The sequence below is a fragment of the Tenrec ecaudatus genome, chromosome 1, assembly GCF_050624435.1.
Source record: "Tenrec ecaudatus isolate mTenEca1 chromosome 1, mTenEca1.hap1, whole genome shotgun sequence".
NCBI lineage: Eukaryota > Metazoa > Chordata > Mammalia > Afrosoricida > Tenrecidae > Tenrec > Tenrec ecaudatus.
In genome coordinates, this window is record NC_134530.1 from 84,786,957 (window position 1) to 84,809,163 (window position 22,207).

Below are 22,207 nucleotides of genomic sequence, written 5' to 3' on the forward strand. Positions count from 1 at the left end.
TGCTTACAATCAGGCCATGATCAGTTCTCCAGGATGAATCCAGAAAGTGATCTTGTAAGGCAGGCACTGTACTTCCATCACTCCTGTAGTGGAAAAGTAAACATACACGTGCTATTACACAAGGTTCTTCCTGTAACAGAGTATGCATCACAGAAATACTAGTTCTCTTTCGCTGGTCTGCAAAACACAAAACTGCTGTCAGCTATATAATCTCAATGGCTAAATCCCAAGTGTGACTATTCACGTCTTTGGTTCTTCAAGAATACAAAACTTGCTGGACCAACCACAGCAGGCTCGGTGGCCCTAAATCAGTACTTAACAGGTCCTGCGCTGAGTGCCCACCTGTATACAGGAATTCAACTGTGCACAGATTCACCCCGCTCAACCTAACACCTACCAATAGCAGCAATACCCTACAAGTGACAAAAACACATATAGGGAGAACCAAATGGGAAGCACTCAAAAGATGGTACTGCAAAGAAAAGAAAGCATTTTAAAAAGAATGCTTATAATAAAAAATAAAGATTAACTGGTTATTTGGGGGTCATTTCTATGCCTGTGGGAAATTAAACTATTAATCCTCTTACTCCTCTTACAGAACAAAGAACTTTTTCTAAAGTCATCTTACATACAAATAAGTTTTGAGTTCTACCTATGATATAATTACACATATTTGCTTTTGTATATTTTAGTTATAATATTTCTAATAAAGCATTCAACTTATTTCCAGGCTCCACTTAGTGGCAAGGATTTTATCATTAAGACTGCAAAAACCAAACAATCAATATGCCAATAAAACTATTTAAAAATAAAATAGTCAAAATAAAACTATCAGCAAGTTTATACAATTGAATCAGTCTACAGTGGCTATAATAAATGGTGATATAATAAATCACTCTATAATAAACTAAAAAAGCCTAACTTCTCTTCATTACTAATGGCAAATAAGGTTTAAACAGGTGTCACCTCTGAACTGGGATTTTGAGGGACAGCAGCAAAAGGAAACCTCTGCTCAATTCCTAGGTCTGCCAAGGGCAGTGTCACTTCAAGCTCACTGAAGAACTCCCCCAGTAGCTGCTCCTCCAGAACAAGCATGGGGTATGCCTCATGTGTCAATCTGTTCCTTGGAGTCCCCGTTTCTAATCTGAACTCAGCTTTCCTTTCAAATGTGCTCACATATGGGTCCCTTTCTCAGCCAACAAAAATCTAAGCCTGCTCTTCCCGTCTCAGGGCCCACCTTCAATTTGTCACCAAATCCACTCTAACCACACTGCTTGAGGTCCCCTAGTTCTGCACCTTATACTTTCTTTGAGTCAGTCTGAGAGAGTAAGTTGACAAGGCAGCATCTTCTCTCATCTTTCCCCAAGTATAACCCTACGATATGAGCCTTCAAAAAGTTAGTGAAAATTTCCTATCTTTCAATTCCATTTCCGTATACTTTCTGAAGGCCCCTCACATGTATTCATACTCCTATGTACATATATCTACATGGTTGTTGGGTGTGGAGTTGATTCCCACTCACAGTTACATAGGTGACACAGTAGACTGCCCGTTTTCTTAGCTGCAGTTTTTACAGGGAAAAAAATTGCCAGATTTTTCTCTTGCAGAACTGAGGCGTAAATTCAAGTGGCCAATCTCCGATTTAGCAGTAAAGTTCTTTTATTATTATTATTATAAGTCATTTTATTGGGGGCTCTTACAGCTATCCATATATCAATTGTATCAAGTCTTTTGTACACACAATATGTTATAATCTTTTCAAAATATTTTCTGTTTAAGCCACTGGGATCAGCTCCTTTTTCCCCTCCCTCCTCCACCCTCCCGCCCTTTTCATATCTTACAATGCCCGCTTTCTTTGTCCAAATTATTGTTGTCCATCTCCCGGGGAGGCAGGGGGGATTATATGTCATCGTGGTTGGTTCCCTGTTTCCCCCCCTACCCTCATGGTATTGCTAGACCCATTGCTGTTCCTGAGGGGTTTATCTGTCCTGGATTTCATGTGTCAAGAGCTCTTATCTGTACCAGTGTACATGCTCCAGTCTAGTCGGGTTTGTAAGGTAGAACAGGGTCATGAGAGTTAGAGGAAGGAAGCATTAAAGACCTAAAAGGGCAGCATCGCCCTCTGCTGACCCAACACCCGTCTCGGTGTCTGCAGCCTCCCTCCACTTCCTGGGCGACTAGAACCAGCGGCCAGAAATCCATCATGTCTATCCTCAAGGTTCACGCCAGAGAGATCTTCGACTCCCGTGGAAATCCCACTGTCGAGGTGGATCTTTACCCTGCTAAAGGGCTCTTCAGAGCTGCCGTGCCCAGTGGTGCCTCGACTGGGATCTATGGGGCCCTGGAGCTCCGGGACAGTGATAAGACCCTGTATCTGGGCAAAGGTGTCTCAGAGGCTGTTGAGCACATCAATAAAACAATTGTGCCTGCCCTGGTTAGCAAGAAGCTGAACATTACGGAACAGGAAAAGATCGACAAGCTGATGATTGAGATGGAGGGAACTGAGAATAAATCAAAATTTGGTGCAAATGCCATTCTGGGCGTGTCCCTCGCTATGTGCAAGGCCGGAGCTGTTGAGAAGGGAGTCCCCCTATACCGTCACACTGCTGACTTGGCTGGCAATCCCGAAGTTATCCTGCCAGAGCCTGCTTTCAATGTGATCAACGGCGGCTCCCACGCCGGCAACAAGCTGGCCATGCAGGAGTTCATGATCCTCCCCGTCGGAGCAGCCAACTTCAAGGAGGCCATGCGCATTGGGGCCGAAGTGTACCACAACCTGAAGAACGTCATCCAGGAGAAGTATACGGCAAGGAGGCCACCAATGTCGGCGATGAAGGCGGATCTGCCCCTAACATCTTGGAGAACAAAGAAGCCCTGGAACTGCTGAAGAACGCTATTGGGAAAGCTGGTTACACCGACAAGGTGGTGATTGGCATGGACGTTGCTGCCTCTGAGTTCTTCAGGTCTGGGAAATACAACCTAGATTTCAAGTCTCCTGATGACCCCAGCAGGTATATCTCACCTGACCAACTGGCAGACCTGTACAAGTCCTTCATCACGAACTACCCAGTAGTGTCTATCGAAGACCCCTTCGACCAGGATGACTGGGACGCTTGGGCAAAGTTTACTGCCAGCTCAGGGATCCAGGTGGTAGGGGACGATCTCACAGTGACCAACCCGAAGCGAATCGCCAAGGCTGTGGATGAGAAGTCGTGCAACTGCCTCCTGCTCAAAGTGAACCAGATCGGCTCCGTGACCGAGTCGCTGCAGGCGTGCAAGCTGGCCCAGTCCAATGGGTGGGGCATCATGGTGTCTCATCGTTCTGGAGAGACCGAGGACACTTTCATTGCTGACCTGGTGGTGGGACTCTGCACTGGACAGATCAAGACTGGTGCGCCGTGCCAATCTGAGCGCCTGGCCAAGTACAACCAGATCCTCAGAGTTGAAGAGGAGCTGGGCAGCTAGGCCAAGTTTGCTGGCCAGAAGTTCAGAAATCCCCTCGCCAAATAAGGTGAGCAGGCAGACCTCTGGTAGCCCCTCCCTGAGCTTGTTGGCGTTCTCTCTGCTTCACTAGAGCTGCCCTGCAGCCAAGCCAGACCAGCTGACACCTGTGAGAACCCCAGCTTTGTGACCCTGTGAGTCAACTCCTTGCCCTTCTTGAGAGCTTCCCACCAAGTGTCCCAGTGTCATCCCGAGGTGTCAACAGGCAACATTCCCAGTGGTTTTGTTTGCAAAATAAACATCAGTGACCCCTAAAAAAAGGAAAAGAACTAAAGGAATGTTGTGTTTCTTTTTTAGGAATGTTGTGTTTCATTGGTGCTGTGCTGCACCCTGGCTGTCTTGTTCTTTCCTTGTGGCCCCTCTGTGAGGGAATGCTCAAACATCTCCAGATATGGGTCTCTACTCCAACCCCCATCATTTGCATCGATGTATTTGTTTGTTTGGCATCTTCTGATGCCTGCTACCTTATCCTGTTGACACAGATGCTAAATCTTTTAGTAACTGGGCACCATCACCACATTTGCTTATGTACCTATTTTAGCAGTCAAGTTCTTAACTGCTGCACACCAGGGCTTCTTATATAACATACACATAAAGATCCTGTATGTGAACACACACACACACACGGCTTAAAAATGTTCATAGAAAAATGGATTAAGAAATGTTAATTTTTTCCATCTTTCTTGAAGCTCCCGTCTGTGTAAACAGACATGTATAAAAAACATCCAGTATACAAACACATAAAATGTTTATTGTCTGTCTCATAAAGAAGAATGACAACTATATGACTTTGATAACATATAGTCAAGACTTGGCATATCAAAAGTACTTTTTTAACATTTGTTGAATCAACTAGAGGTAAACATGCATCATATACATCTATGAGCAAAGGAATGAGGATTTTACTGTAAAACCAATGAGATGAAAAAAGGAGTGGCATGATCAGATTTGGGTGTGATGAGGACTACTCTAGCTTTAGGAAAGAAGTGAGACAGAAAGATCAGGAGCGATTAAGAGAAAGTGATTACACACCAGCCGGCGTGCTCATGAGGTGTCGATGGGATCAGGTACCAGGCATCTAAGACCCAGAACAAAAGCATACCCCAGGTGAATGGGGTGGTGGTGGGAAAGCCAATGCCCATCTCTACAATTGGACATCCCCTCACAGAGGGCGCACAGGAAAGAAATGAGCCAGTCGGGGTGCAGTATAGCACTGATGAAAAACACAACTTTCTCTAGTTCTCTGGTGCTTCCTTCACCCCACTAACATGACCTCAATTCTACCTTACAAATCAGACTAGACAAGAACATGTACACTGCTGCAGATAAGATCCCGCAGCACAGGGAATCCAGGATAGATAAATCCCTCATAGCCAACAATGAGAGTAGAGATAGCAGGAGGATTAGGGGAGGGTGCGTGGAGAAAGGGGGAATTGATCACAAGGATCAACCTATAAACCCCTCAGGGGGACAAACAACAGAAAAGTGGGTGAGGGGTGATGGAGGATAAAGTAAGATATGAAAATGATCATCTATAACTTATTAAGGTTCATGAGGGAGAGTGGCAGGGGGAGGAAATGGGGAGCTGATATCAGGCACTCAAGCGGAAGAGAATGCTTTGAAAATTATGATGGCAGCGTATGTGTAAATGTGCTTGACACACTGGATCAATGTATGGATTATGATAAGAGATGTAAGAACCTCCAATAAAAGTTATTTAATTAAAAAAAGAAAGAAAACTAACCTGAAGGGTGATGTTGATGGAAATAAATAAAATGGGTTTTAAATGATATATTCATAAAGGAATCACTATTGTCTTAAAAAGTGATTATAAACATGCTGGAGGAGGAGCTGACAGTAACCTATAGCTGTGTGCCTTAGTTCCATTGTATCTCCCGCTATGACACAGTAGAAGCACCCCAGGGGGTCTTAGGCTGTACTTTTTATAAGAGCAGATCGCCAGGGCTCTTCTCCAACAGTGACTAATGGGTCTAAGTGGTCCACCTTTCAGTTAAAAGCTGAGTGTATAATTATTGCTCTCTACAGTAACATACCTAGGAAACAAGCAGTGAGAATCAGAAGGGAATACACATGAAAAGTTACTTAATATACACTCAACAGGCACTTAAGACTGAGAGTGAAGGGGGCGTAAAACGTGGAGGGCATGTAAGGAGGGGCAAGGAATCAAGTTTAAGTCTATCTATGCCTTCAATGAATGGGTGGATCATAGTACTATTTATTGAACTTGGGAATACTGGAGAGGCAGGTTTAATGGGGAGGAATTCAGTATGAACAAAGACTGAGGAGCCAGAGGAATATCCAAGGATGGAAAATTCAGAGTTAGATAAGGATAAAAAGATTGGAGTCTCAGGAGAGAAATCTGGGTTGGGGAATAGATTTGGGAAGCACCATCATATATTAGACTGAACGTGTGGAACTGCCATTTGTATAGTTCCAAAGTGGCTGAACATTGTAAAATTTCATCCAGTGAAACCTAGCAGGCAGAAATGGTAGGCTTTCACTCAGGAGTGATAGCCCTGAAGAGACTAAAAGGAATGACAGGAGAGGTCAAAGGAAGCCAAAAATGGCAATTAAAAAAAATTCAACAGGTGTTCAAAATAACCTGCTTACTTTAAGAGATACGCTGATGCTGATTTTCACAGGATCAGAGCCCCAACCCGCAGAAGCACCAGGATATCATGTTAATGATGCTCCCAGAGGCTGGGTAAGGCACTGGCTCAGACCCATCGACCTAGAACCAACGCTCTGTAACCCTGCTTGTAGGAGAATCAAATGACCACAGGTGCTCGCACACAGCCAGTCAGTCATAGCAGCCCTACATAGGGTTACTGAGGCGGCAAATCATTACGGGAGCAGATAACTTCATCTTTCTGGTTGGTGGCCTTGAACTGTCAACCTTGTACTCAGCTGTTCATGGCTTACGCAACAGCAACAGCCGAACTCCTTCCAGGAGTACCCCTAAATTCTGGCAGCAGACCTAAAACCCAAGGAAGGCAGAAGGGGAACTGAAAATAGCTTAAAGAACGAGGGGGTGAGTAGTGGAAGAGCAGCAGAACCAGTGCTCCTGGATAATATTCAATGTTAACCATGCCACTTACTTCTTTCTGGGCCACGGATAAAATATAAAATATCTCATGGACATGTGAAAAGTAAATCAAGTCAAACATGTGTTGTGTAAGCATTTGGCCAGGCTTTAAACATGGCACATATGTGAACAACTATTATTACTAAAAGGAACCTTGGGGCACTGTGGGTTAAGCATTGGGCTGTGAGTCTAAGTTCAAACCCACCAGCCACTCAGCAGGAGGAGACGAAGTTGTACGTTCTCAAAGGTTGACAGCCTCAGAATCCCTAAGCTGCAGTTCTGCTCTACTCTGTCCCCAAAGAGTTGCTATGAGTCAAAAATCTACTGGATGGACCGCAAAGGGAATAAGCTTCCCACTACAGGCTCCCTACTCATCTGCAAGGCTTTTGGCTGTTTCCATAAAGACTGGAGAAAATGACCATATGGGTTTAATTACCCTCGTTATATAGTGCTTCTATATCCTTTCATGGGCAGAGTTGGCATTCTCGATTCAAAGAGGCCCTGATATAAGGTTAAAGTATGTGAAATAACTCTTCAAGAAAAGGGAGAAAAGGGTCCAAAATGACAATTTCACATAGTTCAACCTAAGACTAATAAAGATGTGCACAGCATATACAATATGGCCAGCTGAATTTACAACTCAGGTCTTGGATTCCTGCCCAATTTAGGTCCCTTCCCTTTACTAATTGGAGGCCGTGGGTTAACACTTGAAAAAGACTCATATTGATTTCCTTATTCAAAAAGTGGTACATACTGACTTCCTTACTTGGGAAGCAAGAAACTAAAGGAGCAGATCTTCCAAGCTGGGGCTGCTTTCTATGACCCCAACAGTCCTGTTCTGCAGGACTTCTGTATTCAGAGATGCTTCACCGGGCCTTCAGAGTACCATCACTGAAGGCGGGGAGGCAAAGAAACCTGTAAGAGCATTCTCCTCGAAACCAGTATGGTGGAAGAGCTCGTTTATAGAGAATCCTACATCTCCAAGGAGCTCTGGTTGCAAGCGTTGAGGTGTAACTACAAGCGTCCAAACTCACCAGCTGCTCTGCAGGAGACATAAGAAACCCTGTGGCACAGTACTACTCTGTCCTACAGTCAGAATCTACTAGATAGCAGGGGGCACCATATGCCAGAGAGCATGTCCCATAAATATTTCATTTGATCTTCCCACAATCTCATTTTACACCTCAACGCTCGGAGGTTCAGGCTCATTAAATTTCTTGCCCAAAGTGACACCACTATTAAGGGGTCAAATACAAACTCAAACTCACTAGCTGGAGTCAAAGTTGACTCAGCGAGCCCGTTCCTGTTCACGGAAGAAGAAAGCCCAGTCTTTCTCCCGCGGAACTGTTGGTGGTTTCAAACTACCCACCAAGCGGATGGCAGCCCAAGGCTTAACCACTACACCACCACGGCTGCTCCGGTGGTAGCGCCAGCAAATACAGAAAACAAATAGCAGTGCGACTCTAACGCCTTTACGTCAAGCCGCCTTCCGGTCAGGAAGTTTCCCCGCAACTGAGTCCCAGCAACTCGATGGCAGCAGTGGCATTTCGGTTCGGGTTGGCGGGGGGTGGATTCCTCCTGTCGAAAAAGAACCCGTGGCCCGAAGAGAGGAAACCACGCGAGTTGCCCAAGGTCACCACGACTTGCCAATGACAAAACAAGGGTTTAACTCCCGGTTTGCAAACTGCGGCAGTCACCCAGTTCCAGTTATTGTCGGGTGCGGGGTTAGGGAAATAACGGGAGGAGAGGAAAGGAGGACCGGAATTGCTGACACGTGTGCACTGCGCCCGCGAGAGCGGCGCCCTCGCCGCAGCCCAGGCGGGAACCAGCGCCGAGCACCCGCCCGCCGGGCTCGGCACAAGCGGCAGGCGGGGCGGGCGGCCTAGCGGATGGTCTCCGGATGTCCCGTCCTGGCAGCCCCCGCAGGGGCTACCTCCTTACACCCGCGCCCTCTCCGCCGCCGCCGAACCCCGCGCCCTTTGCCTCACCCTGACTGTGCTGCGGCCACCATTACATCCCCTTCGATATCCACATCCGCCTCCTCCGCCGCCATGATGCGGCCAGACCCGGTCCCGTCCTCCGTAAAGATCTCGCGAGAGGAGGCGAGCTGGGGGCGGGGCAGGAAGCGTCGCGGGAAGGAGGGGAAGCCGGGTCCAGCCCCGCCCAGGCAGGGGGCGGGGCTTGGGGGAACGAAGTTAGGGTTCGCTGGCTGCCTTTTGTAAATAGCCTGGAGCAGGTGCGTGGGCTTTTGGGAACTTCCCCGGAGGTATTTTGCACAGATTCTACTGGTCTTATTTGTAAAGTGGTGATCATAGCAAGTATCGTTTTAGACGGCTGAGAAGTCAGACCACACTCGGAAACTAGGAAGTTGGCAACTGTTCAGAACAAAAACTCACTGCCCCTGGTCTCTTCCCTCACTGACCCTTTCCACCGGGCTGAAGCTGCCCTGGGGGTTTCTGAGGCTGGAAATTGTTCCAGCAGCAGATAGCCCCATCGTTTCCCCAGCACAGTAGCTGGTGTTTTGTTTGTTTGTTTTTTTAGAATTCAATTGTTTAATTATACTAAGATTTGGGCAACCATCACACAATCAATTTCAGAACATTTTCTTCTTGTCCTCATTGTCCTTAGATGCTCTTTTCCTGCCATCCTCTCCTATCATGCACTTGTGGGTTGCTGTCTCGTTATAAAAGTAATTCTTATCCCCCCCTTTAAAAAAAGTCCTTTTATTGGCGGCTCTTACAGCTCTTAAAACAATCCATACATCAATTGTATCAAGCATATTTGTACATATGTTACCACCATTATTTTCTTTTTTTCAAATTAATAAATATTTTTATTGGGGCTCATACAACTCTTACCACAATCCATACATACATCAATTGTGTAAAGCACATTTGTACATTCGTTGTCCTCATCATTCTCAAAACTTTGCTCTCCACCCAATACTAATTGTTTTTCATGTAATTAATTTTTTAATTTAATAAATCTTTTTATTGGGGCTCATACAACTCTTATCACAATCCATACATACATCAATTGAGTAAAGCGCCCTTATACATTCGTTGTCCTCGTCATTCTCAAAGTTCGCCTTCCACTTGGGTTCCTGGAATCAGTTCATTTTCCTTATTTTTCCCCCCCCCCCGTCCCCCTCCCTCCCCGCTCCCCCCCTCCCCCGGTCCCTTAATAGTTTATAATTATTTTATCTTATCTTACACTGCCCGGCGTCTTCCCTCACCCACCTTCCCATTGCCCATCTCCCAGAGAGGAGGTTACTCATAGATCTCCAAGATCGGTTCTCCCTTTCTACATGCCCTTCCCTCCTGGTGTCGCCACTACCACCGCTGGTGTTGAGGGGTTTGTCAGTCCTAGATTCCCTGTGTTTCCAGATCCCTATTGCCCCACAGCTGGTGTTTTTGAAAGGCCAAGCTTGTGTTTAGCATAAGGGGACCAGATTTGAACATTGGTGAAGCGGGACACCATTGACGTGGGAGTGTGGGGTGGGTGGGGCGTGTTCTTGATTAAAAATTTGGTCTATATATGGAGCAACAAAAATTATCATAGAACGCAAAAGTATTATTAAAAGGTCATGAAATTTTCACAAGAATTTGTTAAATTATATTTCACACATAAAATGGCTTTCAAAGTCTCAACATTTAATTGTGATTTTCCTGATGTCCACACTTTAATTATCGTAGAAACACGTATTCAGTCGCAGCATTAGTTCCTGGTAAGGACAGCACGTACTCCACAATTTTTAGTGTATTATTGTATGGAACATGGTTTGTTTCAAAATGATGAAATATTTTTAACCATTTTATTCCCTATTGTGATTTTTGCTGATGCCCAAGATTTAACCTTTTCCTTATCAATATATTTTTTAATAATGATACCTCATTAAAGAGATGATTTTTGGAAATATTGCTATATAGGAAATTTTGAATAATATGATTGAATGATTTTTGCACATCAATCCAATTAAGTTCTTGTTTTAATGTAACCCAGTGAAAATGTTCAATATCATTGTAATGTACTGTCTAAATAATGTACTGTCTAAATAATGTACTGTCTAATGTACTGTCTAAAGAATCTATGCAGTTACTATAGAACTTTTTAACGTGATTCATGATATCAGCACGATTTATTGCACCTTGTTCTTCTAGCTGACTTATACTATTATGAATAGTTAACGGAAGAAAATTATTTTCTAACCGCTCTTGACACTGACATGTTAAATTTATTAACTTCATTTGCTACTTCAATTACCGAAATTTTGTTACCTTCAATAAGTCTTATAGCATTTTGATAAAGAGCTGCTTGATTGTGTACAAACTCTAGCCAAAAAATTCTTCTAAAATTCTAGGACATTTACCTTGTGATAGAAAGTAGTATTTTTTTTAACGTTTTATTAGGGGCTCATACAACTCTTATCACAATCCATACAGACATCAATTGTGTAAAGCACATTTGTACATTTATTGCCCTCATCATTCTCAAAACATTTGCTCTCCACTTAAGCCCTTGGCATCAGGTCCTCTTTTTTTTCCCCTTCCCTCCCTGCTCCCCACTCCCTCATGAGGCCTTGATAATTTATAAATTATTATTTGTCTTATCTTGCCCTGTCTGACGTCTCCCTTCACCCACTTTTCTGTTGTCCATCTCCCAAGGAGGAGGTCACATGTAGATCCTTGTAATCAGTTCCCTCTTTCCAACCCACTCTTCCTCCACCCTCCCAGTATCGCCCCTCACACCCCTGGTCCTGAAGGGATCATCTGCCCTGGATTCCCTGTGTAGGATTTCAAAGGATCGTATATTTTCAAAATTCTTTCGATAGCTGGCAAAAGAGCTAACAAGAACGTTTTACTGTATCCAAGTATTTTCTGGTATTCGACTTCCGCAGTTTCACAAAATTCTTTAAGCATTTCAATGCGCACAATGTATATGTAGAAATAAGAATACATTTTAATAATATTTTCCACATCTATGGGCAACAAATCAGCAGCTGTTTGAATGGCATTATGTATTATGTGCGCTGCACAACCAACACCAATAATGTTTGATTAAGGTTTTTATTTAATTTATAAAAAGTATTATTTGTACCTCTTCTCGCTTTTCCTTCAAAAGTTGTGTTTGTATTGTCTGCAGAATATGTATGCAATCATTTTATGTTTAAATTGTTTTTTCCAAAATATTAATAATGGAGCTGAAAATTATTTCAGAAGTATCGCCGGGCAAAGAAACAAAATCTAAAATTCTAATTTTTATTCCAGTTTCCAAATCAGAAATCTAATAATGATTGGAAATAACTTTATATCCTTATGATTAGATGCATTAGAATATATGGATATAAAATTAATTTTTTCTAGATTTTTGTTTAATTCTGAAAATGCATATGGGGAAAGCACATTACACACAATTGCCTCGGACTTTGTTCTAGCACAGTCAAATTTTTGTTGATTAACTTTTGACAACTTGTGATGTACAGTCCATAGATCTGAAGGAATGATTGTGATTAATAGCGTGAGAAGACATAAGTCCTTCTGCTAATGCTAATTTTTTTCTTCATCTCCAGAAGTTGTTTTCCCAAAAAATTCCTGTATTTTTGGAGGAAGATGCAGCAGTATTTAAATATCTTTTATGCTTTTGTGTCTCCAAGTGCCTTGAAATATCATTCTTCCCGCTGTGCGAAATAGAAAATTTACCATTACATTTCTCACATTTTACCATGTAATCGCTTTTTTTTTAATAAAAAGAAATTCACTTCTTAGCTCATCATTGAATTTGCATCCTCTTTTCTTACTCATTATGTTAAAAATCTAAAAAAATAATTTAAAATTGTATTGTACATTATTATATACATATTGCTTAAAACACAGCAAGTAGTACATAATTACATGAACATATTTTATTGTTAGTTTATAAATTAAATTATTAGATTGTTATAAAGTAGCTATATTTTAAAAATTATTTTCATTTTAATCCTATATTTCTTTCTAAATAATCACAATAGTAACTTGTATTATTTCTTCTCTGAATTTGCCATAATGCAAGTGGTTAGTGTCACTTTCAAGGCCGGCGCTAGACTTTTGGCCACCACTATAAAATATAAATAATACGAGTACTCTCTGCTAAATTCAAGAAAATGTATGTATTTATGAAATAAATAAATTACTTACCTAAATTACCTGAATCGCTGATTTGTTGACATCACTTGTTTAACTAGCACTAGCACGCAGTACGATGTGAATCATCTGAGAGACAGTTACAAAATGCTTTTGTCGTTGCCAATGCCAAAAAAAGTCATTGTTCATTAAGTCCAAACAATGGTGGTCGAATTCTAACAACTGATCAACAATGCGAACTTTGATAAGCAGTTCTAGATAATCAGGTCTCAACAATTATTTGGTATTATTAAAGTTTAACATTATAAAATTAACAAAAATAATATAAAATTCATATCCTGGCAAAATAGCCACATGACAGCCACAAAATGTGTATTCCCTTCTTGTTCTCCAACCGTTCTCTAGCTTGACGTGCATTTTTTCCAAATATCGGGACTTAAAAAAAGCCACGGACACGGGGCAAATTGTTCAAAATCGGGACGTCTGCTCACCTTAGTTTAGCAGTCTAATGGGTATCCCACTATGCCACCAAACTTCTTGTTAGGTGCCATCGATTCGCTTCCGACACATAACAACCTTATGCACAGCAGAAGGAAACACTGCCTGGTAGGGTGCCGTCCTCACAATTGTTCCTGCGCTTGACACACTGTGCAGCCACTGGGTCAGTCTATCTAGTTGAGGTCCTTCCGCTTTCCCCCTTGCCCTTCTGCTTAACAAGAATGATGGCCTTCTCCAGGGACTCGTCTTTCCTGACCACAGAGCCAAAGTGTGTACGACAAATTCTTGCCATGCTTGCCTCTAGGAGCACTCTGGCTATACTTCTTCTTTTTTTAAAAAAAAAAATCATTTTATTACACAATCCATACATACATCAATTGAGTAAAGCACCCTTATACATTCATTGCCCTCATCGTTCTCAAAATTTGCCTTCTACTTGGGTTCCTGGAATCAGCTCATTTTCCTTTTTTCCCTCCCCTCCCCTCCCTGTTCCCCCCTCCCTCACAAACCCTTAATAACTTATAAATTATTACTCTATCCTATCTTACACTGGCTGGTGTCTCCCCTCACCCACTTTCCTGTTGCCCATCCCCCAGAGAGGAGGTTACATGTAGATCCCCAAGATGGGTTCCCCCTTTCTACACCCCCTTCCTTCCCAGTGTCGCCACTCTCACCCCTGGTCCTGAGGGGTTCATCCGTCCCAGATTCCCTGTGTTTCCAGATCCCTACTACACCGCTGTGCATCCTCTGGTCTAACCAGGTCCTCAAGGTAGAATTGGGGTCATGATAATTGGGAGGGGAGGGAGCGTTCAGGAACTAGAGGAAGGCTTTTGAGTTTCATTGTTGCTACACTGAACCCTGAGTGACTCATCTCCTCCCCACTACCCCTCTGCAAGGGATGTCCAGCTGTCTACAGATGGGCATTGGGTCCTCATCACGCACTCCCCTCATGCACGGTAATATGATTCCGCCCCCCTTTGTTGTTTGAAACCTGATCCCCTCGGCCCTTCATGATCACACATGTTGGTGTGCTGCTTCCATGTGGGCTATACTTCTTCTAAGATGGATAAGTTTGTCCGTTCAAGGCGGCCAGAGTGCAGTATAACACCGACGAAACACAACATTCCTCTTGTTCTTTAATGCTCTCTCCCCCCACTATCACGACCCAGTTCTACTTTATAAATCTGGCTAGACCAGAGCATGTACATTAGTACAGATAAGAGCTCTCACTTGACATGCAGAATCCAGGACAGATAAACCCCTCAGGACCAATAATCAAAATAGTGATACCATGAGGGTAGGAAAAAGGGGAAGGGAGAAAGAGGAGAAAGGTGGAAGCCATCGCAATGATCCTTGTACAAGCCCCATCCCCAGGGGGATGAACAACAGAAATGTGGGTGAAGGGAGACAGTGGACAGTGTAAAATATAAATAATTTATGAATTATCAAGGGTTCACGAGGGTGGAAGGGGGAGGGCTGGGAGGGGAAAAAAGAGGAGCTGATACCAAGCGCTCAAGTAGAAAGAAAATGTTTTGGAAATGATGGCAACATATGTACAAATGTGCTTGATACAATTGATGTATGGATTGTTATTAGAGCTGTAAAAGCCCCCAATAAAATGATTTATTAAAATTTTTTTAAAGTTTGTCCTTTTAGCAGTCCATGGTACTTCCAACATTCTTCTCTGGCACCAAAATTCAAATGCATTAGTTCTTTGGTCTTCCTTATGCAATATCCAAGTTTCATGCATATGATGCAATGAAGAATGCCACGACTTGGGTCAGGCTCACCTTAGTCTTTAGAGTAACATCCTTGCTCTTCAGTACTCCAAAGAGGTCATGTGTGGCAGATTTACCCACTGTAAAGTGTCTCGACCACTGTTTCCATGAGTCTTGATGCGGATCCAAGCAAAACAAAGTCCTTGACATCTTCAATCTTTCCTGCATTTATTATGATGTTACCTATTGGCCCAGTTGTGAGGTTTCTGATCTTCTTTACATTGAGTTGTAATCCACACTGGACTCTGCAGTCCTTGACCTTCATTAGCAAGTGTGCCGCAAGTCGGCCTTACTTTCATGTACTATCTGCATATTGCGGGTTAATAAGCCTGCCCCCAATCCTGATGTTGTATTCTTCATTGAATCCAGCTACTCTGATGATTTGCTCAGCATACAGATTGAATAAGTAAGGTTAGCTGCTGGTTATTTCAATTTTCTCTTTTAAAAATGATAGGAAAGCTTTGTTAAACGCGTACTGGAAGGGTTGAATTACCTCTGTTTTAAAATTCACTGAACATTTATAAAATACTGTGGTTCCATAATTATGTTTTGGAGATTTTTACAATTAGGCGGGGGGTGGGAGGGGACTCCCGTGACTGTGAATACTGATAATAACCCAATGTGGTAGGCATGCTTTGTGAAGGAGGAAGCTAAGATCACAGAACGGTGAAATGTGTGCCCAAGGACACACAGTTAACAACAGAGCTGAGAACAGAACCCAGGCCTTTACTAGGACCTTACTCTGTACAAATCACGTTGTTAGGAGCTGTGAAAGTTAAAGACCATGTCCATCAAAGAAGTCATGACCTCTCAAGAAGGTAGATATTGAGTTGACGTCACCAACTCACCAATGCGAGGTGGGGACCACCATTTCTGGGCTGAGGCTCTGTGTGCAGCCTAGCGGGCTGCTCCGCACTGATTCCGGACTCCATTTGCTCTCGGGACTCCAGTGCTTTTCCCTGGCGTCTGTTCGCTGCCTGTCCGGAGCAGATGGGTGACGATCTTGGAGACCACTTGGGAGAACCAGCCTGCAGCCCAGATGTACCCATATGCTCTTCTCTCTCCCTAGAAGAGAAGGCTTTGAATGTGCAGTAGCCAATCATACACCAGAGTAACACAGTGAATCCTCGTAGCTGCCCACATCTTCTCTCCTCCTGCTCAACTTCCTTCTGCTCTTGGCCTGAACATGCCCTTTCTCTGCTGGGGTCAGACACTCACGGACTTGCCTGGTTGGGGACCTAGAGGAGGGCTGGGCTGACTGAGTTGACACAGGCCTGAAGAGACCAGCCTTTTTTCTGTGTTCTTCAGAAGAAAGTGCTCAGGAAGTACAAAAGATACTCAAATTGTCCAAGATCATTTGAGATTTACATCTATTGTACATCTACTATACAAACTTCATTTGGCTGACTCTGGACTTTTTAAGCAAATTTAAATTTCAGTCCTGAACATATCACAGGATTCCAAAACTGAAATATTGAAATATTTTGACGTTAATAAATAAATCTATGTTAAAAAAGAAGGTAGACATTAACATGCATTTTGCTCTTTACAACCTATCACTCACATAATTTTATTTCCTCGGGGGTTCTTAAAACTCTTATCACAATCCATAAGTATATCCATTGTGTAAAGCACATTTGTACATATATTGTCATAAACATTTTCAAAGCATTTTCTTTCTACTTGGGCCTTTGGTATCAGCTCCTCATTTTTTTCCTTCCTCCCCCACCATCCCTCCCTCCCTCATGAACCCTTGACAATTTATAAATTATTATCTTTTTCATGTCTTATACTGACTGCTGTCTCCCTTCACCCACTTTTCTGTTGTCTGTCAATCATTGTGATCAGTTCTCCCTTACTCCCCCCACCTTCCCTTTATCCTCCTGGTATAGATACTCTCATTATTGGTATTGAGTGGTTTATCTGTTCTGGATTCCCTGTGTTTCGAGCTCTTATTATAAGATTTATTTGGACGCGAAAACAGAATTAAAGACCCAATTAATGAAGTTTTAGAAGCAGGCTTTACTGAGAAGCTTGCGGGCAGGCTCAGCAACTCAGGGTATTGAGTTATTGAAGCTGCGCCGTGGGAAATTTTTGCTGTGTTTTTTATATCCCCTGTTGGTAGGCACAGCTGGGGGGGGGGGGCGTGCTTACAGAAGGGTTCTAAAAAGGGGAAACAGTCGGTAAACTTTTTCTGGGAATTGGGTAGGAGTTGAACAAACAAGCTGAGCAAGCATCCTTTTAGTGAGAACAAACACTTTTAGACATTTGTGGTTTACCGAAGGGAGGGGGAGGTTGGTGAGGGGTAAGTTTCAAGCACTAACATGGAAGTGCCTGAATCAAAATGGAGTTTCTTGTGCCAAGGTCATACACTTATATGTTCCAATGTACATGTTCTGGCTGAGCTGGATTTGTTTAAGGTAGAATTAGGATCATGATAGTGGGGGGAGGGGGAAGAAGAGCACTAAAGAACTAGAGGAAAGTTGTGTGTTTTGTTGGTGCTATGATGCACCCTGACTGGCTTATCTCTTCCATTTTACCCTTCTGAACAGGGATGTCCAACTGACTGCAGACGAGCTTTCTTTCTCCACTCTGCCCTACTGCTCATTTACATCGTATGATTGTTTTTGGTTTTATATTGGATTTTTCATGTCTGTTACCTCATATCATCGGGACCTCATGATCACACAGGCTGGTGTGCTTCTTCCATGTGGGCGTTGTTGCTTCTGAGCTACATGGCTGCTTGTTTATCTTCAAGCCTTTAAAACCCCAGATAGTATACCCTTTGATAGCTGGGCACCATCAGCTTTCTTCACCGCACTTGCTTATGCACCCATTTTGTCTTCAGTGATCGTGTCAGGAAAGGTGAGCACCACATAGTGCTGGGTTAGTAGAACAAAGTGTTCTTGTATTGAGGGAATACTTGAGTGGAGGCCCAATGTCTGCCTGCTACCTTAATATGTAATAAGTAAACATATGTACATAACTCTATTCCCCTATCATTGTATATACATGTATTTACATATATACATTTCTATATTTAGACCTTTTAAATATTCTTTGCCTCCTAGTTCTATCCTCCATTTCTTTATACTTTTCTCTTGTCCCACTATCATGTTCGGCCTTCATTTGGGTTTCAGTCATTCCTCTTGGCTATATTGCCCTTGATCAAGTACCCCTAGGCATCCCATCAATTTTAGATCACTTGTTCTTCCCTCACTCACATAATTTTAGTTGGTAGTTTTCTTGCCTACCTTCCCCTTGAGATGTGAATTTTCTAAGAACAAAGACTGTATTTATTAGTGCTACACTGTGTCCCACAGAAACTCATGAAACGTTAAGGAAATGTCTCATGGGGCTGTGGGTACTGTTCAGTCCAAAATTGAAGGTCAAGAAGAGGCAAGACAAATGCAGGGTCCAGAGTCAGAAGCCCAAATGTCCAACAGTCACAGCAGGTCTTCTTGGTTCTACCAACATTCACTCAGGCAATAGAGGTATGACTTCGATGGAGGTGTGGTTTTTATCTTTTACCCCCATTGGTACCCTCTTGCTGATGAAGATCAAGGGTGGTAGCCTTCAGTATGGATTAGGAAAGTATGTACAGAAAACAAGAATCCTCACAATGGGACCAATACGTAACATTGTGATAAATGGAGACAAGATGGAAGTTGTCAGGGATTTGAACTTGCTCATGAAACCAGCAGTCTAGAGATCAAATGATGCACTGATGCATTGGATAAATATACTGCCCAAGACCTCTTCAACATATTGAAAAGCAAACATGTTACTTTGAGGACTTCGGTACACCTGACCCAAGCCATGGTATTTTCAACCACCTCACATGAAGGCTAAGCATTGAATAAGGAAAAATGAAGATGAATCAATGTATTTAAACTATGGTGCTGGTGAATACTATTGTAAGTGCCATGGACTGCCAAAAGAGCAAAATATTGCATCTTGGAAGAAGTAGAGCCAGAACGAACCTTAGAAGCAAGCATGGTGAGACTTGGTCTCATGTATTTGGACATATCATCAGGAGAGACCAGACAAAAGGTCAGGCTCAGGAAAATAGGTCAGTGAAAAAGGAGACCTTTGACAAGATGTGTTGACACAGAGGCTACAACAATGGGCGCAAACATCACAAAATTGTGAGGATTGCACATGACCAGGTAATGTTTCATTCTGTTGTACGTAGGGTGGCTATGAGTGGAACCCACTCAACAGCACCTAGTGACAACACCCCCCCCCAAGGAAAACAAAGGTTGCTATCTTAAGTCACACACTCTAGTAAAGAAGTCTTAATGATGCCCCCAAGGTTACAGAAGGCATGGCTTAATCTGTATGCTTTACTAACTCAACTCATTGCCATCAAGCCAGGGACGACTCATAGAGACCCTACTGGACAGAGTAGTACTGGTTCTTTGGGTTTCTGAGACTATGACTGTTTGCAGGAATAGAAAGGCCCTTCTTTCTCCCAAACTGCTGACCTTGTGGATCCCTGCCCAACACAAATCCACTCTGCCTTAATATGCCACTCGAATCCTGTCCACGGATATAGTAGAGAACGCCCTTCAAAGGAAGATTGTAGCCAAGGGTATGTTGTAGTTGTTGTTAGGCACTTTCCAGCCAGTTCCAACTCATAGTGACCCTATGGGTAACAGAGGGACATACTACCCGATCCTACACCATCCTCACAATTGTTCTTGTGATTGAGCCCACAGTAGAGCCACTGTGTCAACCATCTCTTCAAGGTCCATTCACTTTTGTGCTTCCCCTCTACTCTACCAAGCATGATGCCCTTTTCCAAGGACTGGTCTCTCCTGATAAACGGTCCAAAGTATATGAGATGAAGTCAAACCATCCTCACTTCTAAGGTGCATTCTGGCTGTACTTCTTCCAAGATACCTCTATGTGTTCTTTTAGCAGTTCACGGTACTTTCAATATTCTTTTCAAGCACCATAGTTTAAATGCAGAGATTTTTCTTCAGCATGCCCTATTCAATGTCTAACTTTCACATGAATATGAAGCAGCTGAAAAGACCACAGCCTGGGTCAGGCACACCTTAGGACTTGACGGACATGCTTGCTTTTCAACACTTCAAAGAGGTCTTGTGCAGCAGAGGTACCTAATGGGATGTGTCTTTTGATCTCTTGACTGCTGCTTCCATGAGAATTTATTGTTGATTTAAGCAAGATGAAATCCTTGACAACTTGAAACATTTCTCCATTTATCATGATGTTATGGATTGGTCCCATTTAATTAATTTATTTAAGAAAATCATTTTATTGGGGGCTCATACAATTCTTATCACAGTCCATACATACATCAGTTGTGTAAAGCACATTGGCACATTCATTTCCCTCAACATTTTCAAAACATTTGCTCTCCACTTAAGCCCTTGGCATTAGGTCCTCTTTTTCTTCCCCTTCCCTCCCTGCTGCCCACTCCCTCATGAACCCGTGATAATTTATAAGTTATTATTTCATCGTATCTTACACTGTCTGAAATCTCCCTTCACCCACTTTTCTGTTGTTCATCCCCCAGGGAGGAGGTTATATGTAGATCCTTGTAATTAGTTCCCCCTTTCCAACCCACCCTCCCTCCACCCTCCCAGTATTGCCACTCTCACCACTGGTCCTGAAGGGATCATCTGTCCTGGATTCCCTGTGTTCCCAGTTCCTATCTGTACCCGTATACATCCTCTGGTCTAGCCAGAATTGTAAGATCATGATAATGGGGTGGGGTGGAGGGGTGGAAGAAGCCTTTAGGAACTAGACAAAAGTTGTATGTTTCATCGTTGCTACACTGCACCCTGACTGGCTCATCTTCTCCCTGAGACCTTTCTGTAAGGGGATTTGCAGTTACCTAGAGATGGGTATTGGGTACCCAATCTGCACTCCCTCTCACTCACAATGATTTGATTTTTTTGTTCTGATGATGCCTGATACCTGATCCCTTCGACACCTTGTGATCACACAGGCTGGTGTGCTTCTTCCATGTGGCTTTGTTGCTTCTGAGCTAGATGGCAGCTTGTTTACCTTCAAGCCTTTAAGACCCAAGACACTATATTTTTTGATAGCCTGGCACCATAAGGTTTCTTCACCACATTTGCTTATGCACCCATTTGTCTTCAGCAATCGTGTTTAGAAGGTGAGCACTATGGAATGCCAGCTTAATAGAACAATGTGTTCTTGCATTGAGAGAGTACTTGAGTGGAGGTCCAAAGTTGGATTGGTCCCATTTGTGGGGATTTTGTTTATTTTTATTATTTTTAAGTAAGTTGTAATACATCCTGGAGGTTTCAATCCTTTCTGGAGGAATCCATTCCTGATCTTCATAAATGAGTGCTTCAAGTCCTCCTCACTTTCAGCAAGCAAAGTAGCCACAGGCAGAGAGTTCAAATTATAATATATTACACACGGAATTTTGGCCTAAAGGGCCATATTAATTGACTACAACTCAGAGATACTAGCAGGATGATCTGGGTGCACATCATATCAGGTGAGAACGACACTTTCTGGTGCATAAACAGGAGCTTCTTGGTGGTCCAAACAGTTAAGGCACTCAGCTGCTGAAGTAGCCTGAGCAGACTAGAAAAACAAATTCATAGACACTCGTGTGTATAAGAGAGAGTTCTCTATAAAGGAATAGTACATTAAGAAAGCATCCCAACCCAGTCCAGTCCAAGCCCATAAGTTCAATATTAGCCCATATGTCTGATACCAATCTAAAAAGTCCTCTTAAGACTCATGAAATACATGCAACGATGCCAAATGCAGGAGGATCACAGGCCAATGGGTGGGAAGTCTGGTAGATCCAGTGGCATTGTAAGCATCTCAGTCAGCACCGGCAGGGGTCTCCACATGGCTTCTTCTGGTCCAGGGTTCTGGCTGCATCAGGGTAGACCCATGTGGCTTCTCCAGCTCAGGGCGCTAGCATAGTTCCACTCTCTTGTCAGCTGCAATGTCTCCCAGGGAGTGAGCAGAGAGAGAGGTGTCTCCTGCCTCCAAGGATGAAATACTGGATTTCCCAGAATTCTCAGGAGAAGGCCATGCCCACACAGAGGCCTCATTAGTTATATCTTATTTGACAGTCCAGCCTCCACCCCATTCACTCATAACCTTCTCAAATTGACACCAGATTATGTAACTACCATAGCTGCTAAGCCAAAGGTTGGAGTTTTGAGTCCACCCACAGGCACTTA

The 22,207-nt window shown here is 43.1% G+C and overlaps 1 protein-coding gene and 1 pseudogene across 6 annotated transcripts in view; one reads left to right on the forward strand and one right to left on the reverse strand.

Annotated features, from left to right (window-relative positions):
• MYSM1 (Myb like, SWIRM and MPN domains 1) overlaps positions 1–8,700 on the reverse strand; it is a 44,243-nt gene extending 35,543 nt beyond the window's left edge. For 5 of the 6 annotated variants that reach the window (XM_075556819.1, XM_075556836.1, XM_075556806.1 and 2 more), the window contains exons 1-2: positions 8,596–8,700; positions 8–83 (exon numbers count right to left, since the gene is read on the reverse strand). In XM_075556819.1, the coding sequence (XP_075412934.1) occupies positions 8–83; positions 8,596–8,660 (141 nt within the window). In that variant the 5' untranslated portion in view covers positions 8,661–8,700. Of the gene's footprint in view, positions 1–7; positions 84–8,595 lie in introns of those variants that run through there. The other variant, XM_075556828.1, reaches the window with a different exon arrangement.
• Positions 2,186–3,510, forward strand: LOC142435832 (alpha-enolase pseudogene; annotated as a pseudogene).
• Positions 8,701–22,207: the final 13,507 nt, after the last annotated feature.